Source organism: Cebidichthys violaceus, unplaced genomic scaffold, assembly GCF_023349555.1.
Source record: "Cebidichthys violaceus isolate CVI_PGR_0920_01 unplaced genomic scaffold, fCebVio1.0.p SCAF_6, whole genome shotgun sequence".
Classification (NCBI taxonomy): Eukaryota; Metazoa; Chordata; class Actinopteri; order Perciformes; family Stichaeidae; genus Cebidichthys; species Cebidichthys violaceus.
Window position 1 is genome coordinate 6,089,043 of NW_027176816.1, and position 19,960 is coordinate 6,109,002.

The 19,960-nt window shown below is 42.9% G+C and overlaps 3 protein-coding genes across 3 annotated transcripts; 1 reads left to right on the forward strand and 2 right to left on the reverse strand.

The window, feature by feature from the left end:
* Positions 1–10: 10 nt before the first annotated feature.
* Positions 11–4,471, reverse strand: arf3a (ADP-ribosylation factor 3a). The gene is made up of 5 exons (XM_068732548.1): positions 4,397–4,471; positions 3,155–3,337; positions 2,948–3,058; positions 2,495–2,619; positions 11–2,396 (listed from the first exon to the last, which is right to left on the reverse strand). Exons 2-5 carry the CDS (start codon positions 3,300–3,302, stop codon positions 2,235–2,237), a joined length of 546 nt encoding a protein of 181 aa, XP_068588649.1. The 5' UTR covers positions 3,303–3,337; positions 4,397–4,471; the 3' UTR covers positions 11–2,234.
* Positions 4,472–7,923: 3,452 nt separating this feature from the next.
* On the reverse strand, positions 7,924–10,150 carry wnt10b (wingless-type MMTV integration site family, member 10b). Its single transcript, XM_068733181.1, has 4 exons — positions 10,049–10,150; positions 9,177–9,439; positions 8,564–9,015; positions 7,924–8,431 (listed from the first exon to the last, which is right to left on the reverse strand). The coding sequence occupies exons 1-4, from the start codon at positions 10,120–10,122 to the stop codon at positions 7,931–7,933; spliced, it is 1,290 nt and encodes a 429-aa protein (XP_068589282.1). The 5' UTR covers positions 10,123–10,150; the 3' UTR covers positions 7,924–7,930.
* A 3,244-nt stretch (positions 10,151–13,394) lies between these two features.
* On the forward strand, positions 13,395–16,539 carry wnt1 (wingless-type MMTV integration site family, member 1). Its single transcript, XM_068733029.1, has 4 exons — positions 13,395–13,495; positions 15,208–15,461; positions 15,656–15,921; positions 16,048–16,539. Exons 1-4 carry the CDS (start codon positions 13,395–13,397, stop codon positions 16,537–16,539), a joined length of 1,113 nt encoding a protein of 370 aa, XP_068589130.1.
* The last annotated feature ends 3,421 nt before the right edge of the window (positions 16,540–19,960 follow it).

Below are 19,960 nucleotides of genomic sequence, written 5' to 3' on the forward strand. Positions count from 1 at the left end.
AATTTCTGTTTTGGTGTTTTTATTGATCGTTCGGCGAAGTGCCATGAATCATTAAATCATTCAACACTTTTGCACCAGTTTGTGTTGTTTATATTTTTCTCCTCTTGATAATATCCCACTAAATTAAATAAATCTGTTCAGATTGTTTCTTTTTTTAAATAAACTTGATCCGTTGGAATGTTCTGCAGTCTTGCTTTTCTACATTTTTCAAGTTAATCTGCCAATAGTCATTGAATGAAGGATGTTTAGCCACAACAGTACTGTGAGCGCATCAGTGTTACAGATCATCAGTGAGATACTTGAATGTTGGACATCCCGACATACAAACCTGTTATCAAAGAGAAACAAACCACTGGCAATATAAGGCCACAAAAACAATTTTCACATCGAATTCAACATAATCGGGCACATCACACACACAAGCTGCTGTCAGTTGTACATATCTGCCACCACACTGACTCCAATATCTACAGGTGTATCAACAACACTTTCAATTTGATCGCGAATAACATGGTACACTTTTCTTGTTACATAAACATATATACAGTTGTGCTCACATAGAAAAAGCATGCTTTTGCATATTAGAAGGTTTTTCGGTCAACATTTATTATTACAGCATTGTTCCAACCAGCAGCAGTAATTTGGACTAACAAATATAGTCTGAGGAAACAGGCTATTATAATTCACTTTTATTACAGATCTTGTACAGTATTAACATGCCTTATGATGCAGTATTACTATCATCCATTCTCCTAATTTTTCATTTTGTGTGATATGTGTGAACACTCAAAAAGACAACTGATCTAGTTAGCAAACTAAGAAAAACAACACTTGCCTTTTGGTCCAAAATAAATAAATACTCCATTCAAAAATACAAGAAAAAAATAGACATTACATTTTGTACAACCATAATGGATCTGGATATTTTTTTGCAACATAATGCACAGAGACACGTTGCATTATGCCAATTAGGGATGAATAAATCAGGATGACAAGCAATGTGAGTTCTTTTGACGGATATAGTGCAGCTGCTTGCACAAACTGACTTAAAAATGAACATTCGAAAATCATGTCAGCTCTCTGATATTGCCCATCACATGCTCTGCTGCATCGATCTCCGCGGGCCAATAGCAGCATTTTTTTTTCCAAAGCCACGAGGCTGGTACAGTGTCCCTGTTCTGTCATCTGTATCAGCTCAGCTATTACATCTCGCTGGCGCCAGACAAAATGTTTTAACCCTTATTGAGCCAGGCAAGTCGAACAAATCTTTATTTACAGCAGCGGCCTGCAGTAGTTCACAGCTCTAACGAGCCCATGAGCCAGGACTGGGATGTCTCCATGCAGATTGGGAAGAGGTAATATACACTGACAACAGGGCACCTTTTTTCACCAGCTGCCTTAGCAGTAAATGCACATTGCAATAAAGGGAAAGGAACCATTTGATGCATACACATAAATGATAATAAAATAAAACCAATAAACAAACCAAAGAATAAATAAATAAATACATGTTGACAAAAATATAAATTGTTTAAGACTGTATGTCATCTGGTTTTGTGTTTAGTAAAATAAGTAAAATTCACATTTTCATTGAATCTAAAATAAATTAAAATGTTGTTTTTTTTAGCACAATTTCAGCTCTGAAGCACATGATTTGGTGTTAAAACAGAAGTATGAACAGAAAAGGACAACTTCACATTTATCTGAGCCTGTATGAGTATACTGCTTTTTAACAAAGTGATATTATTCTGAGATAGTAGTAGTACTCCCACTATACTATTAGGACATTCTTTATCATTTACATTAAGTTTAAAGTATCTTACGGTTGCTCTGCCATCGTGAGTCTACATCATTTCTGAACAAATTAAAGGTGATTTAGGTCAAAGGTTAAAGAGACTGCAAAGTAGGGGAAATACATATGCCTTTACAGTAACATTATACTATTACATCCCAATATGTATGTATTCAGCATGTAGAATGTAAGTCATGTAGGTTAACTTCGACACCATTGGTTTGTAAATATTTAAAAACGCTCACCGCAGATCCAAACAAATTCAATTATTCAAAATAAAGGAAAAAACTGAAACAAGTATTTTGGAGGGGGGAGAAAGCGATTGAGAGTCGCCCCCTGGGAGCTTTTCAGCACTGCCTCTCCATGTAAACACAATGGATCCACTATAACCACTACCTGGAGCTGGCACCCAGGTTCTTCCCCACTCTACTGACCGGACTCTTCACTTTTTGTTCTTCAGCTGATTGGCCAGCCAGTCCAGTCCCTCATAGAGGCCGTCTCCACTGGTGGCGCAGGTGGCCTGAATGTACCAGTTGCGGTGGCGTAGAGAGTGCAGGCCCAACTTGTCTGTGATCTCTGCAGCATTCATGGCATTGGGCAGGTCCTGAACACAATCACATCAGGCAATCAATCAGGAGGCGTCGGATGGTGGGAAAGTGCAGAAAGAATGAGATAGAAAAGGAGACACGAGATCAGATATACCTGTTTGTTGGCAAAGACGAGAAGAACGGCGTCCCGCAGCTCGTCCTCAGCCAGCATCCTCATCAGTTCCTCCCGAGCTTCGTTCACCCGCTCACGATCATTGCTGTCCACCACAAAGATCAAACCTGCAAGGAGAGGTAAATGTCTTTTTAAGGGTTGAACCACACAAAACTTCATCCCACTGTTAAACAATGTGCTGATATCATATTGTTAAATATGGTTTGGTTGCTAAACCAAGTTTATTCATTGCAGAGGCTTTCAACAACATGACTAAGAGGATAATAATCAGTCGGAGGCTGTTTGCAAATGACCTCATCTAAAACATTAGTCAGATCTGCTCTCAGGTGCTGGGGGCGAGCATTTGCTGCAGGATGTGCCACAGTACTGAGCGTCCCTGTAAAGTCCAACATGGCTAACAGGTGAATCATCGACGGGGCTACTGGTCTGGCTCACCCTGGGTGTTCTGAAAGTAGTGCCTCCACAGGGGACGGATCTTGTCCTGGCCACCCACATCCCACACGGTGAAGCTGATGTTCTTGTACTCCACCGTCTCTACATTAAAACCTGAATGAAAAATCAAAATCAGTTACACAAGCTGGAGGAAGTCAGTGACAAGCGTTTTACCTAACACCATAAGTAATTCTGTATTTTCTCACACACCGATTGTGGGGATGGTGGTAACAATCTCCCCCAGCTTCAGCTTGTAGAGGATGGTGGTTTTCCCAGCAGCGTCCAGCCCCACCATGAGAATCCTCATCTCCTTCTTGCCTATCAGGCTCTTCAACAGGTTGCCAAAGATGTTCCCCATGATGACTGGCGGCTCTCACCTCAACTGCAACAGAACTGTTAAACAGGGAGGGAAGTGAAGAGAGCGCTTTCCATATATAGCAACAAAACAAGCCTGTGAACCACATATAGCGAGTCAAAAACCACACACACAACAAAACACGCTCTTCAAAAGCAGCTCTGAACATTACCACGTCGTTAAGGATAGAAGCCACCTCAGAGGAAAGCCAATAAAAGTATACTTCACACCAGGCGGCTGACCTGAACCATACTGGATCTCTGTTATGCGGATCGGCTTTCATGTGGTGCAGAGTAACCACCTTTTAAACTGTTTGCTGCAATCGAATGAATGCCAGTGTAACAATCAATTCGTATTACATTAAATGACACATAACCTCAGGTTGTGAGAATGCATGGTGTGCACACAGCCTGTAGCTTAAAGGTACTTTGTACTTCTCTGTCTTATGTCCCCTTTAACAGGGCACCTCTGCTCTCAACTTATCCAACCCGAGGGGTATTTTTCTTATTCATAATCCAAAATTAGATTTAAAAAAATGCATCCACAGCCTGTACTGTACGGGAGCAGGAGGATCCCCCTTTTACACTCGAAAGTTTATTTTTTTAATGCAATTTTTTGTAACTGATGCTATCACTGATTAGCTAACTTACGTATCCATTAATTTATATAAAATGCACACGCTATAGTAGCTAGCATAGCCTGTTAACAGCTGCAGTGGCCGCACATCCACGCACATTTGTCATAACGCGAGGGGGAGACGGTTGATGCTGCAGTCCCCAGCAGGCGATGGATGTGAATGAGCCAACTATCGTATTTATGGCATAAAAAGGACAGTTATTCGTGCGTTATAGTGACAATATTAGCGAACGTCTTCAGTACTGAAGAAGAACATTCTCCGGGTCATCTTGTGTGCAGTAATGCCCCCTCGTACAGTCACGACAAGCGCACCATGTCGGCCTGATGTCGTCGATTAAACGGCGGTTAATTCACCGAGAAGAGCTGCAAGGCGTTAACGCAGCGACCCGCACGCTGCGGTCACCTGTGTTACTTGGATACATCTTTGAGCATTTTTCACCGTTTGCATCTCAGTCACTTACCCGTCAACGGCAGGCAGGCTACCAGCTGGAATCAGGCAGAGAGACTGGATGATAGTCTCGCGATGAGCAACGGCTATGACATTGTGTATTCTCGCGGTAGTTGGATTGTCAAGAGCACGTTTTGCCATCCCGGATGACTTGTTAGAAGCCAGGAGCACTGCTGGAGAACACAACTTTAATTGAATTGTCTTTTTTTTTAAATGTTAATAATTGTTTTTAGCATCAGCATCTACCTGCTTTGAGACTCAACCTTTTTTTTAGATTCTTGTAGATCAAATTTTGTCCAGTTTTTATTCACACACAACATCCTTTCTGACAAGACATAGCATGTTTTTAAATGCTATTTGTGTGGCGTTACAGCAGGAGACCAACAACTGAGCCAATATGAAATGTAACAGAGCGTCTGCAGGAAAACATGCGTGAATAATTAAAACAGGAATCATCTTAATGAATAAGTAAATGGCTGACTGTAATGGGATGCCAAGTGATACTTCCTGACAGCAGCCCTCTTTGTGTCACAGACAATGAGACGATAGTAAGCAACATTGACTGAATCAATATCATAGCAGGTTACTAACCTTGAGTACTGATTTTGTTATTTTATCATGCATTTCAAAAGGTGATACTGTACATTTGTGTGGTTTTACAAGTGGCATTACATGTAGGAATAGAACAAAGCTCCCTTCTAGATGTGGGTTTAACCCATTCACCATAAAAACATCCCAGCGTGATTAAATGACATGCATGAGACCAGCCTCACAGGTGAATCCAACATTTGTTTCCCTCTTCCTCTCTGCTGTGTATCAGTCAGTGGTCCAGTGATAGATGTGTTTATCAACTCAGTGTTGAAGGCAGAGGAATAAGAGGGGAGCAGATGTTTGCAGCTGCAGACCAGATTATGGGGTGGAGTGGATGATGGGGGAGACTGCCGAGTTTGTGTGCGCGGGGAGTTAGGAGAGGGTTACAGGGGGGTTACAGCGGGCTCGGGTGGTGGCAGGAGAGGTGGGGTGGGGAACTATGACTTAAAGGAGCCTTTCCTCTGAAGTGTCTGCCAGCGTGCACCCCAGCAAACACAATCACAAGTCTCGTTGGTTCTGCTAGCTGAACTAATGAGGGCCTGCGCGTTCAGGGCAGGGGCTTTGATGTTCTGGGTAGCTGGCTCCTTGTGTTTTCTCTCCCGCTCTCCTTCTCTGCCTGTCCCACATCAAAAACGAAAGGGGAGTTGAGAAGCAGATGTTTTGAGGCCTGTATTTATACAGAGTACACTTTATTCACCCCCTTCTCCATATCCCATTTGTCCTTTGCTTCTACATCTCTGCTATACGTACAGCAAGCATATATCTCCCTATCTTCATATCCAACTAAACACACTAAATCGCCTTACTTTATACATATAATCATCCTGTCAATCAAAACGGGTAACTTTTATCTCCCAACTTCCTCTCTCTGCCGCCCTCCCTTTAATTTCAGCCCAGTCTGGTTGTCATTACTCTGGGGGGCACTCAATGTGTTGCTATGCATGTGTCTATGTCTGCAGCGATGAGGGGGAGAATGGGAAAGAGAGAAAAAGAGAGCAGAGAGGGAGAGAAACCAATCCCAGACTGTCCAACAACCTCTGTCTCACACATGGGAGAAACAGTGACAGGAAATTCCCCTTCGCAGCAGCTCCAGGGTGAAATGATAAAGGAATGAAGAAATACAAACCAGAAATCCATTACCTTATCATTCCATACAAGTCACTGTCTCTCTTTTATTCCCTCACTAAATACCAAACAGACAGAACAGTCAATTCAGCCACTGGCACTGCCATTCCTCAGGAGTCAAGGGGTATTTACTGAAATCCATACAAACAACACTTAATTGGCATTAAATCCTATATGGCAGACAAAGCATGGAGTTTGAATCATTTAAGATATCTAAGAATGCTGCAATCATAAATTCAGTCGGTGTTGACGTGAGAGTTTTGCTAAATCTGCAGCGTAACTAGAATGGAAGTGTAAATCATTCGGGTCACCCAGAGTTCTGTCTGACAGTTCATATTTTTGATTGTGCGTCGGTGCCAGCATTCCTACAAGTGTCTTTTTGCAGAAACGCATGCATGTGTTTAGGTGCATGTGTTTATATTTGTGAAGTATGTCTCCCAGGTAACAGGGACACAATGTCCCACATGGTTTAGCAAGTCCCTTCCTTGGTTATGAACTCTGGACAGATGATCCCCTCAGATGCTCACACAGCAAAGATTGGTATAATCACCCCCACTCTCTGCTCTCTTGATGCTTCTCTCCAGTAATAAAAGTGATACTTTAAAGAAACAATATCCTGCAGCCATAAAAAGTCCTTCTCTCAGCATGAAGTGGCCATAAAAAAGGCTCTCACCTCCCAAATCTGTAGTATGTAGGACTTGTCTCCCCCCTCATTTACACAGCAACAGGCACGCACACATACACAGACCCTTCAGCATCCGTTCAAGACTAAAGCAAGTCCATCTCTCACTTTGACATGTACTACATGTGGGAAGAATCTAAGAAGTGATCGGACTGATGAAATGGACAAAGGCAAGTACAGAATAACAAGAGCTCAGTCATGGTTTCATAGGAAAAGTGACACAACACAGTTATATTCATGAAAAACATGACCACTAGCAACCTCTCTCACAAAGTACTTACTATTGTTACAATGGTGTAAATAAATCAGAATGATAAGTATTTCAGCTGGATGGACACAATTTGTCTCCACAACTTTCCCATCTTGAGTTAAACAATTACACACGCTTTGATAAGCTTATGAGCTCTCTGTCCAGATCAGTCCTTAAAGAAAACACAAAAAAACACTGTCCTTTATCTTGTATTCTTCTATTAGTAAAACCCTTGTCTAGAAAGATTTTTATGCCGGACCCCCAAATAAGTATTGTTGCTCTGTCTGAGTCACAGGTGCAAAATATACAAATGGAGTAAGTATTTTGGAGATCATTAGAGAAGCCCAGTTAAATGTAATACATTGTAATGAGACTTTGTTGTCTAACAGCACTGGTTCACCATCCGGAGCCACTTGGCCAGCACTCTGTCAGTAACTAGAACAAAAAAATCTCCAACACAATAATAATATTAATAATAATACATTTACAAATATACATGTACACATTAAAATACACAGCTACTGTACAATGAGATGAGTCAGCATGTAGATATAGAAATGGTTCTCGGCTCGTCTTTGTTTTGTGGGATAGAATAGAGTAGGTTATAAGCTGTTTTCATGGCTGAGAGGGCAGCGTCTAAACAGACCGCGGCAAGACAAATGACATGAGTCACCTCTTCAATCTCTGACTTGGCATTTTGAGAATAACAGCGGCTACAAAGAGAAAATAGATCCCAGATGATGGACCAAAAAGAAGGAACAAGGGGGATAAACAGATTCTCTGGGAGAGTTACACAAGGAGCAAAACAAACGCTCAAACAAAAGGAGTGGGCCAAGGGACAGGCTCGCCATCTTGAGTCCTGGATGGGTAAAGGCAGCTGGGACTGGAAGAACTGGAATTTACTTGCAGACATTGACCCACTCTGTGAGACGACACTCCTCACACAACACGTAGCAACACCAGTGGAATCTGCAATTGCAGCGCTCGCTGCGTGTCTGTTTTAGGATGTTGTGCCCGCGGCCACAGCACAGTGAGCCGCAGCTGTCTGTGCTGTAGCTGGTTTTGTTGCAGATGCGTCCTTGTGTACCCGGAGAGTCTGCAGACGCATCACGCTCACAGAAATCAGGAGACTTCTCAAAGAACACCAGCTCTCTGGACATGGTTCGACGGCGGCCTCCGTTAAGTCCCCCTGCGCTCCTGCTGGCGCCGTTTCCTGTCCGAGGGTTGAAAACCCCATTGTTCTTGTTCTGGGAGTTGACAAAGATGGCTGACATGAACTTTTCCTTGAGTAGAGAACCCACAAGCCGGAACTCTGGAGACACATGCCAGCAGGTCTTAAACTGACAGCTCCCTGATGTGCCATGACATTTGCACTTCCTCTTCATGTTGTCAGTCACTATCTGTGTAGAGAAGGGGAAATTATGTCACAAATCAGAAATGCAACAATGACCCTGATAGTCATGTGTGCCAGTGAAGTTTAACTCTGCTCTCCAAGCAACATGAAGAACACAGTGGATAGGCATCTTACTCACCTGTCGTCCCACTCGGTTGTTATGTATCCTCATGCGAGCGTGGATGTCTCTTGGAGACCCGCGGGAGTCGAGCCAGTCCCTGGAAAAACGGTCCCCAAAACGAACGTCATGACTGCAGCCCCCCCACTCCCACGTCTCCTGCATGGAGCTCAGGTCATCTGGTAATGGCTTGAGAAGGGCGGAGGGGTGGGTGGAGCGCAGGTTAGCGGGCAGGTCGCCATGATGGCCGTTTAGCTCGGAGGGTAATGATCGTGTCATGCCGAGGCCTACTCCACCCTTCTGCAGGGTCTGCAGCTGCAGCTGTGTGAGTTTCAGCCGGATCTTGTCATCGTCCTGGCGACGCTTGGCCTCACAGCCACACCCCCGCAGCTTGCCCATGCTGCAAGCCGAGGCCACAGAGTGAGCCACACCCGCTGCCAACAAGGCCAGAGAGAAGGCACTCTCCCGAAAACCTGGGAGCAGGAGATACACACTCAAAGAGTTTAAAAATGGCAAACAGTGTAGCTGTAAAACAGTCCTGCGTTTGTGTACAGAACTCTCATATACCTACCCCAACCCATCCCATACACCCAGGTCACATTTTGAACACCATTAGCTTGCCTCAGGCTCTCACCCCTGTTGAGGATGGTGTTGTGGTGGGGAAGCTTGCCAAGGCCCTCCAGTGACGAGCAGTTCCAGCGCTGATCCCGGAGCTGGTGCTGGCATTCGTGGATGGCCACCTGGATGCCCTGCAGAGCGGAGGCCGTCACATCGGGGCTTCGCACACACATCCGCATCTGACGTTTGCTGAGGCCTGCCAGCCTCAGGCACACTGAGTTAGGGGTTAGCACTGGATCTCCTGCCACCCTCAGGCTGAGTATATCATTACACAGCACCCTGCAGAGAGAAGAGAGGGAGAGAGAGAGAGAGAGAGTTGGTGGGTGTTGGGGGGGTCATCAGAGCTGGTCAGGAGTTAATTTGTCAAATCCAGAGAAGTATGTGGCAATGGAAAGATGCTTTGGATACTTACCAGATTTATACTACAAAATGAATTGCATCTCTCTATTTGTTGAATACACTTAGCAATAAAATGTGTTGATCAATTACACAAGCATTTACTACAGAGTTTCTACAGATGTTGCTTAAAGCAGGGAAAACATAATTCTAAACAGATCATCCAACTGTGAAGTCCCAAAAGCGGAGAGTTACTTGCAGTTACAACATCCTAGAAATAACAATACTGGGATTCATATTGAATTCTTAATGGCATAGCTCAGACTTGTAGAAGGCTACACAATTAGTAAACATTGATTACAATGTTTCAGTATTACACAGAATCAACCTGTGAAATCAGAGGCAGATGTTTCTATTTTTTAACTAAATATATAAAATATTCGTTTCAATCATTCAGTAATACACAGTAACTTCCCTCAACTCTTGCCGAATTCCATGTAGCAAGAACCCGCGTGTAACATCAACTCTCCTGGTGCTCTCAAGTGCACTCACGTTATTGCAGGTGACATAAGTGCTGCTGCCAAAATCAGGAATTGGTCCCAACGGAGTTTGTTTGATAGCTCCATTTTGTTAAGCGTCTTACGCGACGTGACATTAAAACACTAGTAATAAAGTCCTGTATTGGATAAGAATAACAAAAAGAAGAAGGAGTGGAGTATTATCGATGCACCGCCAAACGACCGAAGAGTGAAGACGGAGAACAGAGGAGCTCGGGGGCGAGAGTAAGCGGGAGGGGGAGAGAAAGAGGGGAGGGGAGGAGATGCCTCCACAGGCGGCTGTTTGCAAAATATTGGCCAACATGAAAGTTGGATCACCAGTTGATCATTTTATCATTTGAGAGTGTGATCATTCGTCCAAGCGTAAAATGACGTCTCCAAACATTTACGCACAAGCACCACTGCGAGCTGTGCGCACAATCAATAGTGTCAAGTTTTGGTAGATAATCTAAAACACTGGATCCTCTAAAAAATAATTGATCGGACATAAAAATATGAATGTATTTAGACTAAGCTTTTTATTGGTGGGCCGGTACAGTATGTATCGAATTCCATGCTTGGAGAGAAAGAACAAAGAAACGCTCGGTAAAATGAAATATGGAAAGTCAAAGTGGATTTTGTTCATAAAGGGGTGACTTAAATGATGAATGGGGGGAGGGGAGAGCTGCTGGTTCCACTGTACGACAGGGAGCAGCAGCAGGCAGGCGGCTCCGCTAACAGACCTTCCAACAATACTGTTTTTAGTCATGTGGTCCCCCTTCCTCCACTCCACCAGAGCGACTGTTTCTCATTGTTGTGCTTGAAACAACTTCACTTTGTCACCCCAAAGTCTTTATTTCAGAGTATAAAATGATATACATAAATTACGATAGTGACAGGTCAGATTTGTTTTTGCTTTTGTGATTATTCACATTATGGCGTCACATGCTCCGGAAAATTTCACGTGGCAAATAACACTTCATTGATTCATTAAAATGGGTTTGTGACGCTTTATAGAAAGTAGGGCCTTAATGGCTTTTAAATACATCTTATGCATATTTAAGTCTACCAACCAGCATCTCAATTATCTATTTAAATTCGTTTTTCATGCTCAGTAATGACAGGCCAATGAAACCAGATATTCAGGCCTTCTGTTGGGACTTGGTTAGTAATGTGGCAGCTCGGCATCGAATCGATAATTAGCATAATACTGAATCAACAGGTCAATCACTCTTAGAGTGAGACTGCCATTATGTCTCATAAAAATGTTTTCTAGACCCGACTTAAACAATGATAAACACTGCTGTTGGACTCAAGAAAATGCATTGGCTACTTTCATAAAATTAAGTTAAAACCCCCCTCGAACACGGTTCGCATAGTGACACCAATTCATCTAATCTCCTTCCATTCCCTAAGCTGCAGCAATGAAAAGTGCATTAGCATTCTGCCTTGGCGTGTATATCTAAGTGGCTTAAAAAGTGATTTGAAGTTGATTTGTATATAAAAGGCCCCCTTTATCCGGATTGAAGCTCTAATCTGCTCGGTGTCGCATGACTGCTCCAGGAAACTCGTTTGAGCACCTTCATATAAGACTGGAGTATAAACGTAGGATGGCTGTCATTAAATCCTTTTTACAAAAGCCCACTTCCTTTTACTGTCATCTGAGCGAGAGAGAGAGAGAGAGAGAGAGAGAGAGAGAGAGAGAGAGAGAGAGAGAGAGAGAGAGAGAGAGAGAGATTATACTACAACCGCTGCAGTGACTAATGTGGAACATGCAAATTAGCAGATAAATGTCACATAATGAAACATTCCACCATGAACCAATATAGAGCAGTTTGAGGACATTGAAGCCTGCTTCTATAGTCTGGGGTTAGATGGAGATGCCACAAAGTGGCTCATGCTCTGATCACACTCGGCTACATGTGCGTCGAGGGAGGTCTGCAGGCCAGATGTTTCGAGTGGCTTTTATTCTTACTCGTCCCCCTCTTTTCCTGGTTCATCATACATCAAACTTCTGATTGGAGACTGTACTTAATCTCTCCCACGATCGAAAATGAAATAATGTAGTAACCCTGCAGGCAGTGCGAGTTATATGACAACTAAGAGCTTATTATAGCGAATTTCTATGCAAGTTTCGTTGTGCATGTGCGCGCTTGGGCTGAGGATAATAGTTATGTTTATTTGGAGTAATATCAAATACTATCTAAATATATTAAGATACCCTCGTAAAACATTCTTAAGTTAAATATAATTAATAATGTTGTAATGTAAAACAACCGTGTGTTGGACTTATGTAAAAAGGAAGCGAACTGAACAGAAATGTCCAGTCACTACACATTTTGAGAGCGCATTTGGAGAGAGGAGGAGGAGATGCGGTTAGGGAGTAGGCTAATCCAACCACCGGGTAAAAAGGGCAGTTTTAGATGTCTCATATTCCGCTCTAACTGTATTTCACCGTGACACCAGCTTTGAGCAGCGACGGAGCACCAAATCGGGCGCACCCACAGCATCTGTACCAACGCATCACTGCTTCAGAGGCTCTTCTCCTTTCTGCAAGACTGGATGTGGAAGCAAGCGCGCGGCCAGTGGGAAAATACTCTCAGCCGCACACATTTACAGGGAATCGATTCTATGATGACCGTGAGATTCCACAAGTAATGTGCGCAACTCTGTGGATTGCCCTATTTTTTTTCTCTTCCTTTCTCCTTTCTGCCCAGTTGTGTTTCCTTATTCATTGTGCGCCCTATGAAGAGCATTAACTATCCCTCCCTCCAATCCTATTGAAAAGGCTCCGAAAAAAAACAGAGGGAGATGAGAGCAGCAAATCCCTTTTTTATTCCCCTCGTAGAGCTCAATAACAGAAGAATGTGTTGCCTATCAGTCACCGAGGGGATCAAGTCTTCGGGACTGTCCCACGCGTTCAATGCGCTGTGCAGAGCATCACTGAAAGAGACAGAGTGAAGAGGACTGCAGCAGCAGTAGCATCCTGTCTGGACACTTCACATTATTTAGCAACCTGTCTCCACTCAAGATCCATTTAAGTCAATTAGGGCTGCCTGCTTCTCTCACCTTTCAAGTCCTCTCACCGGACTGTGGCGTGGTGAGTATTTACACCTTACAGCAAGTTGATCATAATAATAATAATATAATGATAAAATACATTATCACTGCCAGATTTATGTCTTATTTTTCTCGCTTTCAGGCTGACGGTTTATTGCATTTTAATTTGTTATAAAATGTCGTTTTTTGTGTTCGGGTGTTCAGATGTATAACTGTCAACGATATATTTAGAACTAGGCTATAACTTTGCCTGAGCAAACTCCATTTGACATTTCCCTCCTCATATCTGACCTGAAGAAACGATGAGGAGTCTGGCGCTGCTGTTGGGGGTGAAAGCCGCCTGCATCCTGTTGGTGTCTTCGCTCTCAGGCACAGGGGCCGTCAACAACAGCGGCCGGTGGTGGTGAGTTCACAAATATCTAGATACTGTACATTCATTCAGTTATCAGCATCCTACCATTGAAAATGTTCTATTGAACGCCGGTTTGAGCGGTGTTTTATTGGGCGGCCACATTCCATGCTGCATGCTCGAAATAATGTGTTAGTTTTGGCACCGTTAACAACTTCTGTTCAACCTTTGAAAGAAAGAGAAACCGCATGATATTGAAACTTGTGGGATTTTTTTTTTCTTCAAATTTGTTGTCGGTTCAGTGGAATTAGCCAGTAGACTATCTATTTAACAAACACATAACTTGTAATTGGCTTATACGTTTACCTTATTTGCGGTATAGAATACATTTACTCTCTCTAGTCCAATGTGAGATAAGTTGAATACGGATTTATTTATTGGCTGAAAAGTATCCCATATAGGTCTTCTCCATCGTTCATTACACATTCTACTTCCTAAAACTACAGCTGCCACTTCCACTGTATTTTGTTACAGATCTGTATAGTTTTGCATCAGTGCAGCATATTGTCTCGCTTTTGTTTAAAACTAAATTGTGGGCTGGGTTTGTTTTTGTAATGATTTAACGAAAGCTCTTTTTTTGTCGTTTTAGCGGTGCCATTAGATGGATTTGCGCACAACGTCAGGCGATTTTAAATATTTAAAATGTCAGCTGAAATCCAAGAAAACTAGGAGAAGGAAAAAAATACACCGCGGAGTAGCTGGAATGAAGAAAACATCCAAAAAGACGACATTATTGTTAATGTTCCCAGGCCTCACCACACAACTGTCTGGGGCAGCCCTCTAACAGGCCAAGACTCGCCCGTTTTTCCGAATGATAATGCTTAACAGGAGACACAGCCATTAGGCTACACTACATGAGAATAAAAAGAATTGTTGACACAGGAATCTCACAGATAATACCAACAGACAAAGTGGAAATTATATAGCAGCCAGTGTACTCAAACACTAACTAGAAATATTCTGAAACCGGAACACCAAAATCTGAAATTGGTATATTACTAGAGAAGCACAGGTGCCTTATATATGGACACAAATGGTTATAAAACCAAATACCAGAAACTTTTCTGATATCATGTAGCAAAGGGACAAAATACTTTGAGTTATTAATATTATAAAAACTAAGTGACATAAAGTCTACAGAATGTGAATTTGCTTTTTGGCAGAGAGCATTTTACATTTACAGCATACAAAACTAAAGGCCTCATGTTTAGTGACTTTTTGGACATTTTAATCTAAAAGTGTTAACTACTTCTCTTCAGCTTTTGGTTTATCACAAGATAATAATGTTTCACAGGTCAACACAGATGCAAACCTGTGAAGGAGGATTGCCACTGAGCTATATGACAGTGTAACAGATGCTGAATATTTAGCAGAAAAATATAACTACAAGTTCTAATAATGCCACTGATACATCATTAGCCTATATCTGGTTCGAATCCAAATGATTTATGAAGAGGTAAAAATATAGTTTAATGTTATTTGCCAAACAAACCTGCATTCAGACTCAGAGACTCACTGTCTCCTCATTGTCTTGAAACAGTGTGTTACCACAGTTTTAAATAATGAAAACAGTAATTTAATTTTTTTAAACACTCATGAGATGCCAAGACACATCAGTTTAAGAGTTTAGAGGGTCACTGAAGTAGCTACGAGCAATAACTGCCAGCTCCTTGACTCTGATTGGCTTTGTCCCTTTGTTGTTCCAGGGGTATTGTCAATGTGGCCTCGTCATCCAACCTCCTCACCAATTCCAAGAACGTGCAGTTGGTCCTGGACCCGAGCCTGGCCCTACTGAGTCGTCGCCAGCGCCGGCTGATTCGGCAGAATCCTGGCATCTTGCACGCCATCGCCGCTGGGCTGCACACTGCCATAAAGGAGTGCAAGTGGCAGTTCCGCAACCGCCGCTGGAACTGCCCGACCACCCACAGCCCAGCAGTTTTTGGGAAAATTGTCAATCGTGGTGAGCCTCTCTTGTCTTTCATACCAGGCATTATTTGGACAATTTTGGCCAGTATGTAATGGAATCGTTTGCATACATTTAATTAATAGGCTTTGTCATGAAATATTTTCAAATTTTGGGCAACAAATTTACAAATCCATAGTCTAAAAGGCTAGAATTGGTTCTGATGGGAAGTTTTTATGTTGTTTCTTCAGGTTGCCGAGAGACTGCATTTGTATTTGCCATTACCAGCGCAGGGGTGACCCACGCTGTGGCTCGCTCCTGCTCAGAAGGGGCCATCGAGTCGTGCACATGCGATTACCGCCGCAGAGGTCCTGGAGGACCAGACTGGCACTGGGGGGGCTGCAGTGACAACGTAGACTTTGGCCGGATGTTCAGCCGTGAGTTTGTGGACTCCAGCGAGAGGGGCAGGGATCTGCGCTACCTCACCAACATACACAATAATGAGGCTGGCAGAATGGTAAGGATTTGATATTAAACATGCCACAATTGGCTGTTTTTGTCAGAATTCCCAAAAGCTTCAAATGTATTTGTGATTTCCCCTTTGTATGATTTCATCAGTAGCCTTTGGTCTTCCTATTTGCAGACTGTGTCATCAGAGATGCGTCAGGAGTGTAAGTGCCATGGCATGTCAGGCTCCTGCACCGTGCGCACCTGTTGGATGCGCCTGCCCAGCTTCCGCACAGTGGGAGACTTTCTTAAGGACCGGTTTGATGGTGCATCCAGAGTTGTTTATGCCAACAAAGGAAGCAACCGTGCCTCTCACCGAGCCGACCCCCGACACTTGGAGCCTGAAAACCCAGCTCACAAACCCCCCTCTGCCATGGACTTGGTCTATTTTGAGAAATCACCAAATTTCTGCTCTTACAACGGCAAAACTGGCACTTTGGGAACTTCTGGGAGAACATGCAACAGCTCTTCTCCAGGCCTGGACGGATGTGAGCTGCTCTGCTGTGGACGTGGGTTTAAGACCCGGACTGAGAATGTGACTGAACGATGCAATTGCACCTTCCACTGGTGCTGTCATGTCAGCTGCTTGAACTGCACCAGTACACGGACGTTACACCAGTGTCTATGATCACAGGTGGACACCAATGGAATATTAATGCATACTTGATTGGCAATTGGCTGAGAAAGCCACTAGAACACAGGTGGTTTGAGATGTTAGAAGCTAGAAAAGCTTCAAGGCGGGTAAACTAATACAGGGAATTAAAAAATCAGTTTTTGAAAGAGGGAGATGGAGAAAAGCACAAATATATGAACAGGGTATGGAGGGAGTAGATGTGCTTGCAACTTTCCTTTGATGCTTAACAGCATTGAGAGGGAATTTAAACACTCCAGCCGTCAATGTAGAATGGAAATCATCCATATCCCTCAAGTGTTTACACTGTGGAAACATAAAATTAGAAGTAAAGGGGCGAAATGATGATCGATTGCTGTAACCAGGTACTACTAGAGCCTTCTTCTCCCCCACTGAGGGCAGAGACTGGGCACAATGTTTCACAGATGTTTCTGCGGCCAGAGAGCCACAAACATGGGCTCTCATAAACTGGTGAAGACCTCTAACAAGAGGGACGTTTTTTGTTTTTTTTAAAATCATTGTTTTGTTTTATTTGCTGAATGTTGGATTCTCTCACATGAAATTGTGTGAAGTTTATCTCCAGGGATGGGCTGTCTTTTCCCAACGTGTGTACTTAGGCCCTGGATGCAGCCCAACCACTTATAATTTCTTCATCACATTTGCCCGTTTTATTTAAATTTCATGGGCGTTGAATACACCTCAACCCTGATTTGCCATTATGATTTACCACAGGATGGTCCTGATGTTACAAGGAAAATAGAACAAACAAATCTTACTGAGGCAATGTAATTTTAATGTATTATAAATACACTGAATATAATTACATGACTTGATCGGAGGGATCAATATTGAAAAAATAAAGAATCTCACCATGCTCTCAAAATGAAAAATAATGACATTCTGAGATGGCATCAAAGAATGTTCCTGTTAATACATGAGTGTTGCATTAAAGTGGCCCAGGTTTAAAGTAGGCGTATACTATGTGTTTTACTTCAGGATAGCATGTAAAAAGCAGATAACATTTTTCTTTGAAGAAAACAGCCTCTGCTGTCAGACATCATTCTGTATATCAGCTATGAGAACCAAAATACTGTAAATATTAAAATATATGAATATATTTATAATGATGTAATTTGTATGTTTTCTGAATGATTTATGCACCTGTCAGTGGCTGGAAAATATGCTATCATTAGTGTCAAGTCAGGAGATGTTTTAGATCTTATGCCTTTTTCTATTTTGGTGTAATGTAGCTCACACAAAACCGACTCTTACTAGAAACAAAACATTATCACGTCTTTGCTTGTTTCCTGTAAAAACACTTGTGTTCATGCACTGAATATTTACCTTTTTTATTCGTGTAAATACAAAATATTTATTTCTAAGGATTTTTATACTGTTATAGTGAGATGTAAGAGAAGACTTTTGTTTTTTTAGATTTTAATCAAAAGATTTAGGCTCCAGTTGGTTTTGTATTGTATGATAGAACAATAAAGACTATATTTTCAATTAAGTTGCCCTCCTGAATGTGTCAAAAGATGCTATTATGTCTGTTGTAGTCTGTGTTTGAGATAGTTTTGACAACCAACCAAGTGAACATATAAGCCTGTCCCTGGGTGTCCTTTGCTTAATCCTATTACAACCACCAAAGCAGCCTCTTTCTCTGGCTCACAAAACATCTCTGCATCTGTGCTCCCAACCACAAGAGACGGCCCCTGCTTATCCAGCCACATACCTTATTTTATACAGTATAGGATTTTTACTGCATTTCATGTTTGGCTTTATTTGCTTAATGTTGGAAAGAAATAGAGACATAGAAATAATGAAAACCTAGAGTCTCCCCCAGCCCCTGGCAACCCGACTAACCACGACCCAAACCACTGACTAACGGGAGTTTGGAAAGCTTAACACTTTCTACTTAGCTCACCACAGCACAGGAGCAGCCACGGTCATCCAGATAGAGCATAGTGAGGACACCAACATGCACCCAAAGATCCAAAGGTCCTAATAACAGAGCAGCAAAGTTGTAGATGTAAGAGCAGACAGGGTGACATAGTACGACAGGGACGAGAAACTTTCCGAATTACAGTCTTGATGTTACAGGGTAAAAATTAGGCATCCCAAAGGGTTCCTTTGCCTGCCGCAAAGAAGTTAAGTAATAAATGAATAAATTGAGATTGGTCCACATCTCAAAGAAAGTAGAAAGTTTAAATATGTAGACCTAGTGGGTTTAAAAAACAATAACAAAAACAAAGCAAACTGACTTAAAATACTGCAAATTATGGGGTCACATAAGGGTGGACGGCCTACCAAAACAAAATGATGAGAACTTAAAATGTATATTGATAAAAGGGTAACACATCTGAGTGCTCCAAAACATAATATTCTGTCTTGTATGACTGGATAACAGGTGAACACATGATTTGGATTAAAGTATGTGACAAATGGAGAAAAAGTCAGGAGAAAGCAAAAGCTTACAAATGTGAAAACGATAAAATCCTGGCTTGAGAGAGAATTGATAGGCGATCATGGACACACAGAGAGAAACAAAAGAAAGAGAAAGTGGCAGACAGATTTAAGAAAAGAGGAGGGAAGGCAGAGTTCAACTCCCAGGCGTGAGAGTGAGGTGGGAGAGTTGGTGGAGAGAGTGAGTGGAGGGGGTTCTGCCTGTGGGAGTGCTGAGGAGTCAGTGATAATTAGCTCAATTAGTGACAAAGGCAGTGTAATAAATACCGACTTAGTGTCTGGGTCCCTGCTGGCCTCTCCCTGCGCAGCCTGCAATGTGGCCCTGGCCTGACGGACAATTCATTAAACTGACAAAATACCCCACCGTCCAGGCGTGACGCAGCGAGTTAGCCCCCTACTGGCCCAGCTCATTGTTCTAATTGTCTGGGCTGGAGTCACTTTGTGGCCGCCTCCTCCTTCACCCACCCCGCCTTCACACTCTGCCTTCAGAAAACCCATGGAGTTAATGCCCCTACCTTACTCTGTAAGTAGGTGATCGGCAGGTTGGGAAAAAAAAAAGCAGTAAGAGTTCCTTGGGGTGGGGCAGCTGGTGGGGGAGGCAGTGGGATTAGCGAATGGAGGTTGCCTGGGAGTGCTGGGAGCAGCACCGATCGGAATGTAGGAGAGATGAGTCCAGAAGCTCGGATGCGGGACAAAGCGAGAGTTAATAAGGAAAGATTGAAGGGGCTGGCGACAATGGGCCGCCACCCGAGTCGAGATGAAATTGCTTCCGAGGATTATTGGGAGAGGGTGTGAGCGTTGTAGGCTTTTTGTGTGAGTGTGTGTTTGGTTGGGCATTTTGTGTGTTCAGGGGCAGGGGGAGTGCTGGATTGATGGCTGCCCCTCTGGTTGGGGAGCAGGGGACCAGAGGAGGCTAACCGGCTGTTCCCACAGTCTGTTCTGCTGCAGCCACCTT

What these genes read in the sequence shown, in the direction of transcription:
- arf3a (XM_068732548.1), bottom strand. Translation starts at nt 3,302, where the DNA reads ATGGGGAACATCTTTGGCAACCTGTTGAAGAGCCTGATAGGCAAGAAG. An exon ending in TACCACCATCCCCACAATCG is followed by an intron (nt 3,059 to 3,154) that starts GTGTGTGAGAAA and finishes TTTTTCATTCAG; the next exon opens with GTTTTAATGTAGAGACGGTG. An exon ending in CTACTTTCAGAACACCCAGG is followed by an intron (nt 2,620 to 2,947) that starts GTGAGCCAGACC and finishes CTCTCCTTGCAG; the next exon opens with GTTTGATCTTTGTGGTGGAC.
- wnt10b (XM_068733181.1), bottom strand. Translation starts at nt 10,122, where the DNA reads ATGGAGCTATCAAACAAACTCCGTTGGGACCAATTCCTGATTTTGGCA. An exon ending in CTTATGTCACCTGCAATAAC is followed by an intron (nt 9,440 to 10,048) that starts GTGAGTGCACTT and finishes TTCTCTCTGCAG; the next exon opens with GGTGCTGTGTAATGATATAC. An exon ending in CAACACCATCCTCAACAGGG is followed by an intron (nt 9,016 to 9,176) that starts GTGAGAGCCTGA and finishes TCCTGCTCCCAG; the next exon opens with GTTTTCGGGAGAGTGCCTTC.
- wnt1 (XM_068733029.1), top strand. Translation starts at nt 13,395, where the DNA reads ATGAGGAGTCTGGCGCTGCTGTTGGGGGTGAAAGCCGCCTGCATCCTG. An exon ending in AACAACAGCGGCCGGTGGTG is followed by an intron (nt 13,496 to 15,207) that starts GTGAGTTCACAA and finishes TTGTTGTTCCAG; the next exon opens with GGGTATTGTCAATGTGGCCT. An exon ending in TGGGAAAATTGTCAATCGTG is followed by an intron (nt 15,462 to 15,655) that starts GTGAGCCTCTCT and finishes TTGTTTCTTCAG; the next exon opens with GTTGCCGAGAGACTGCATTT.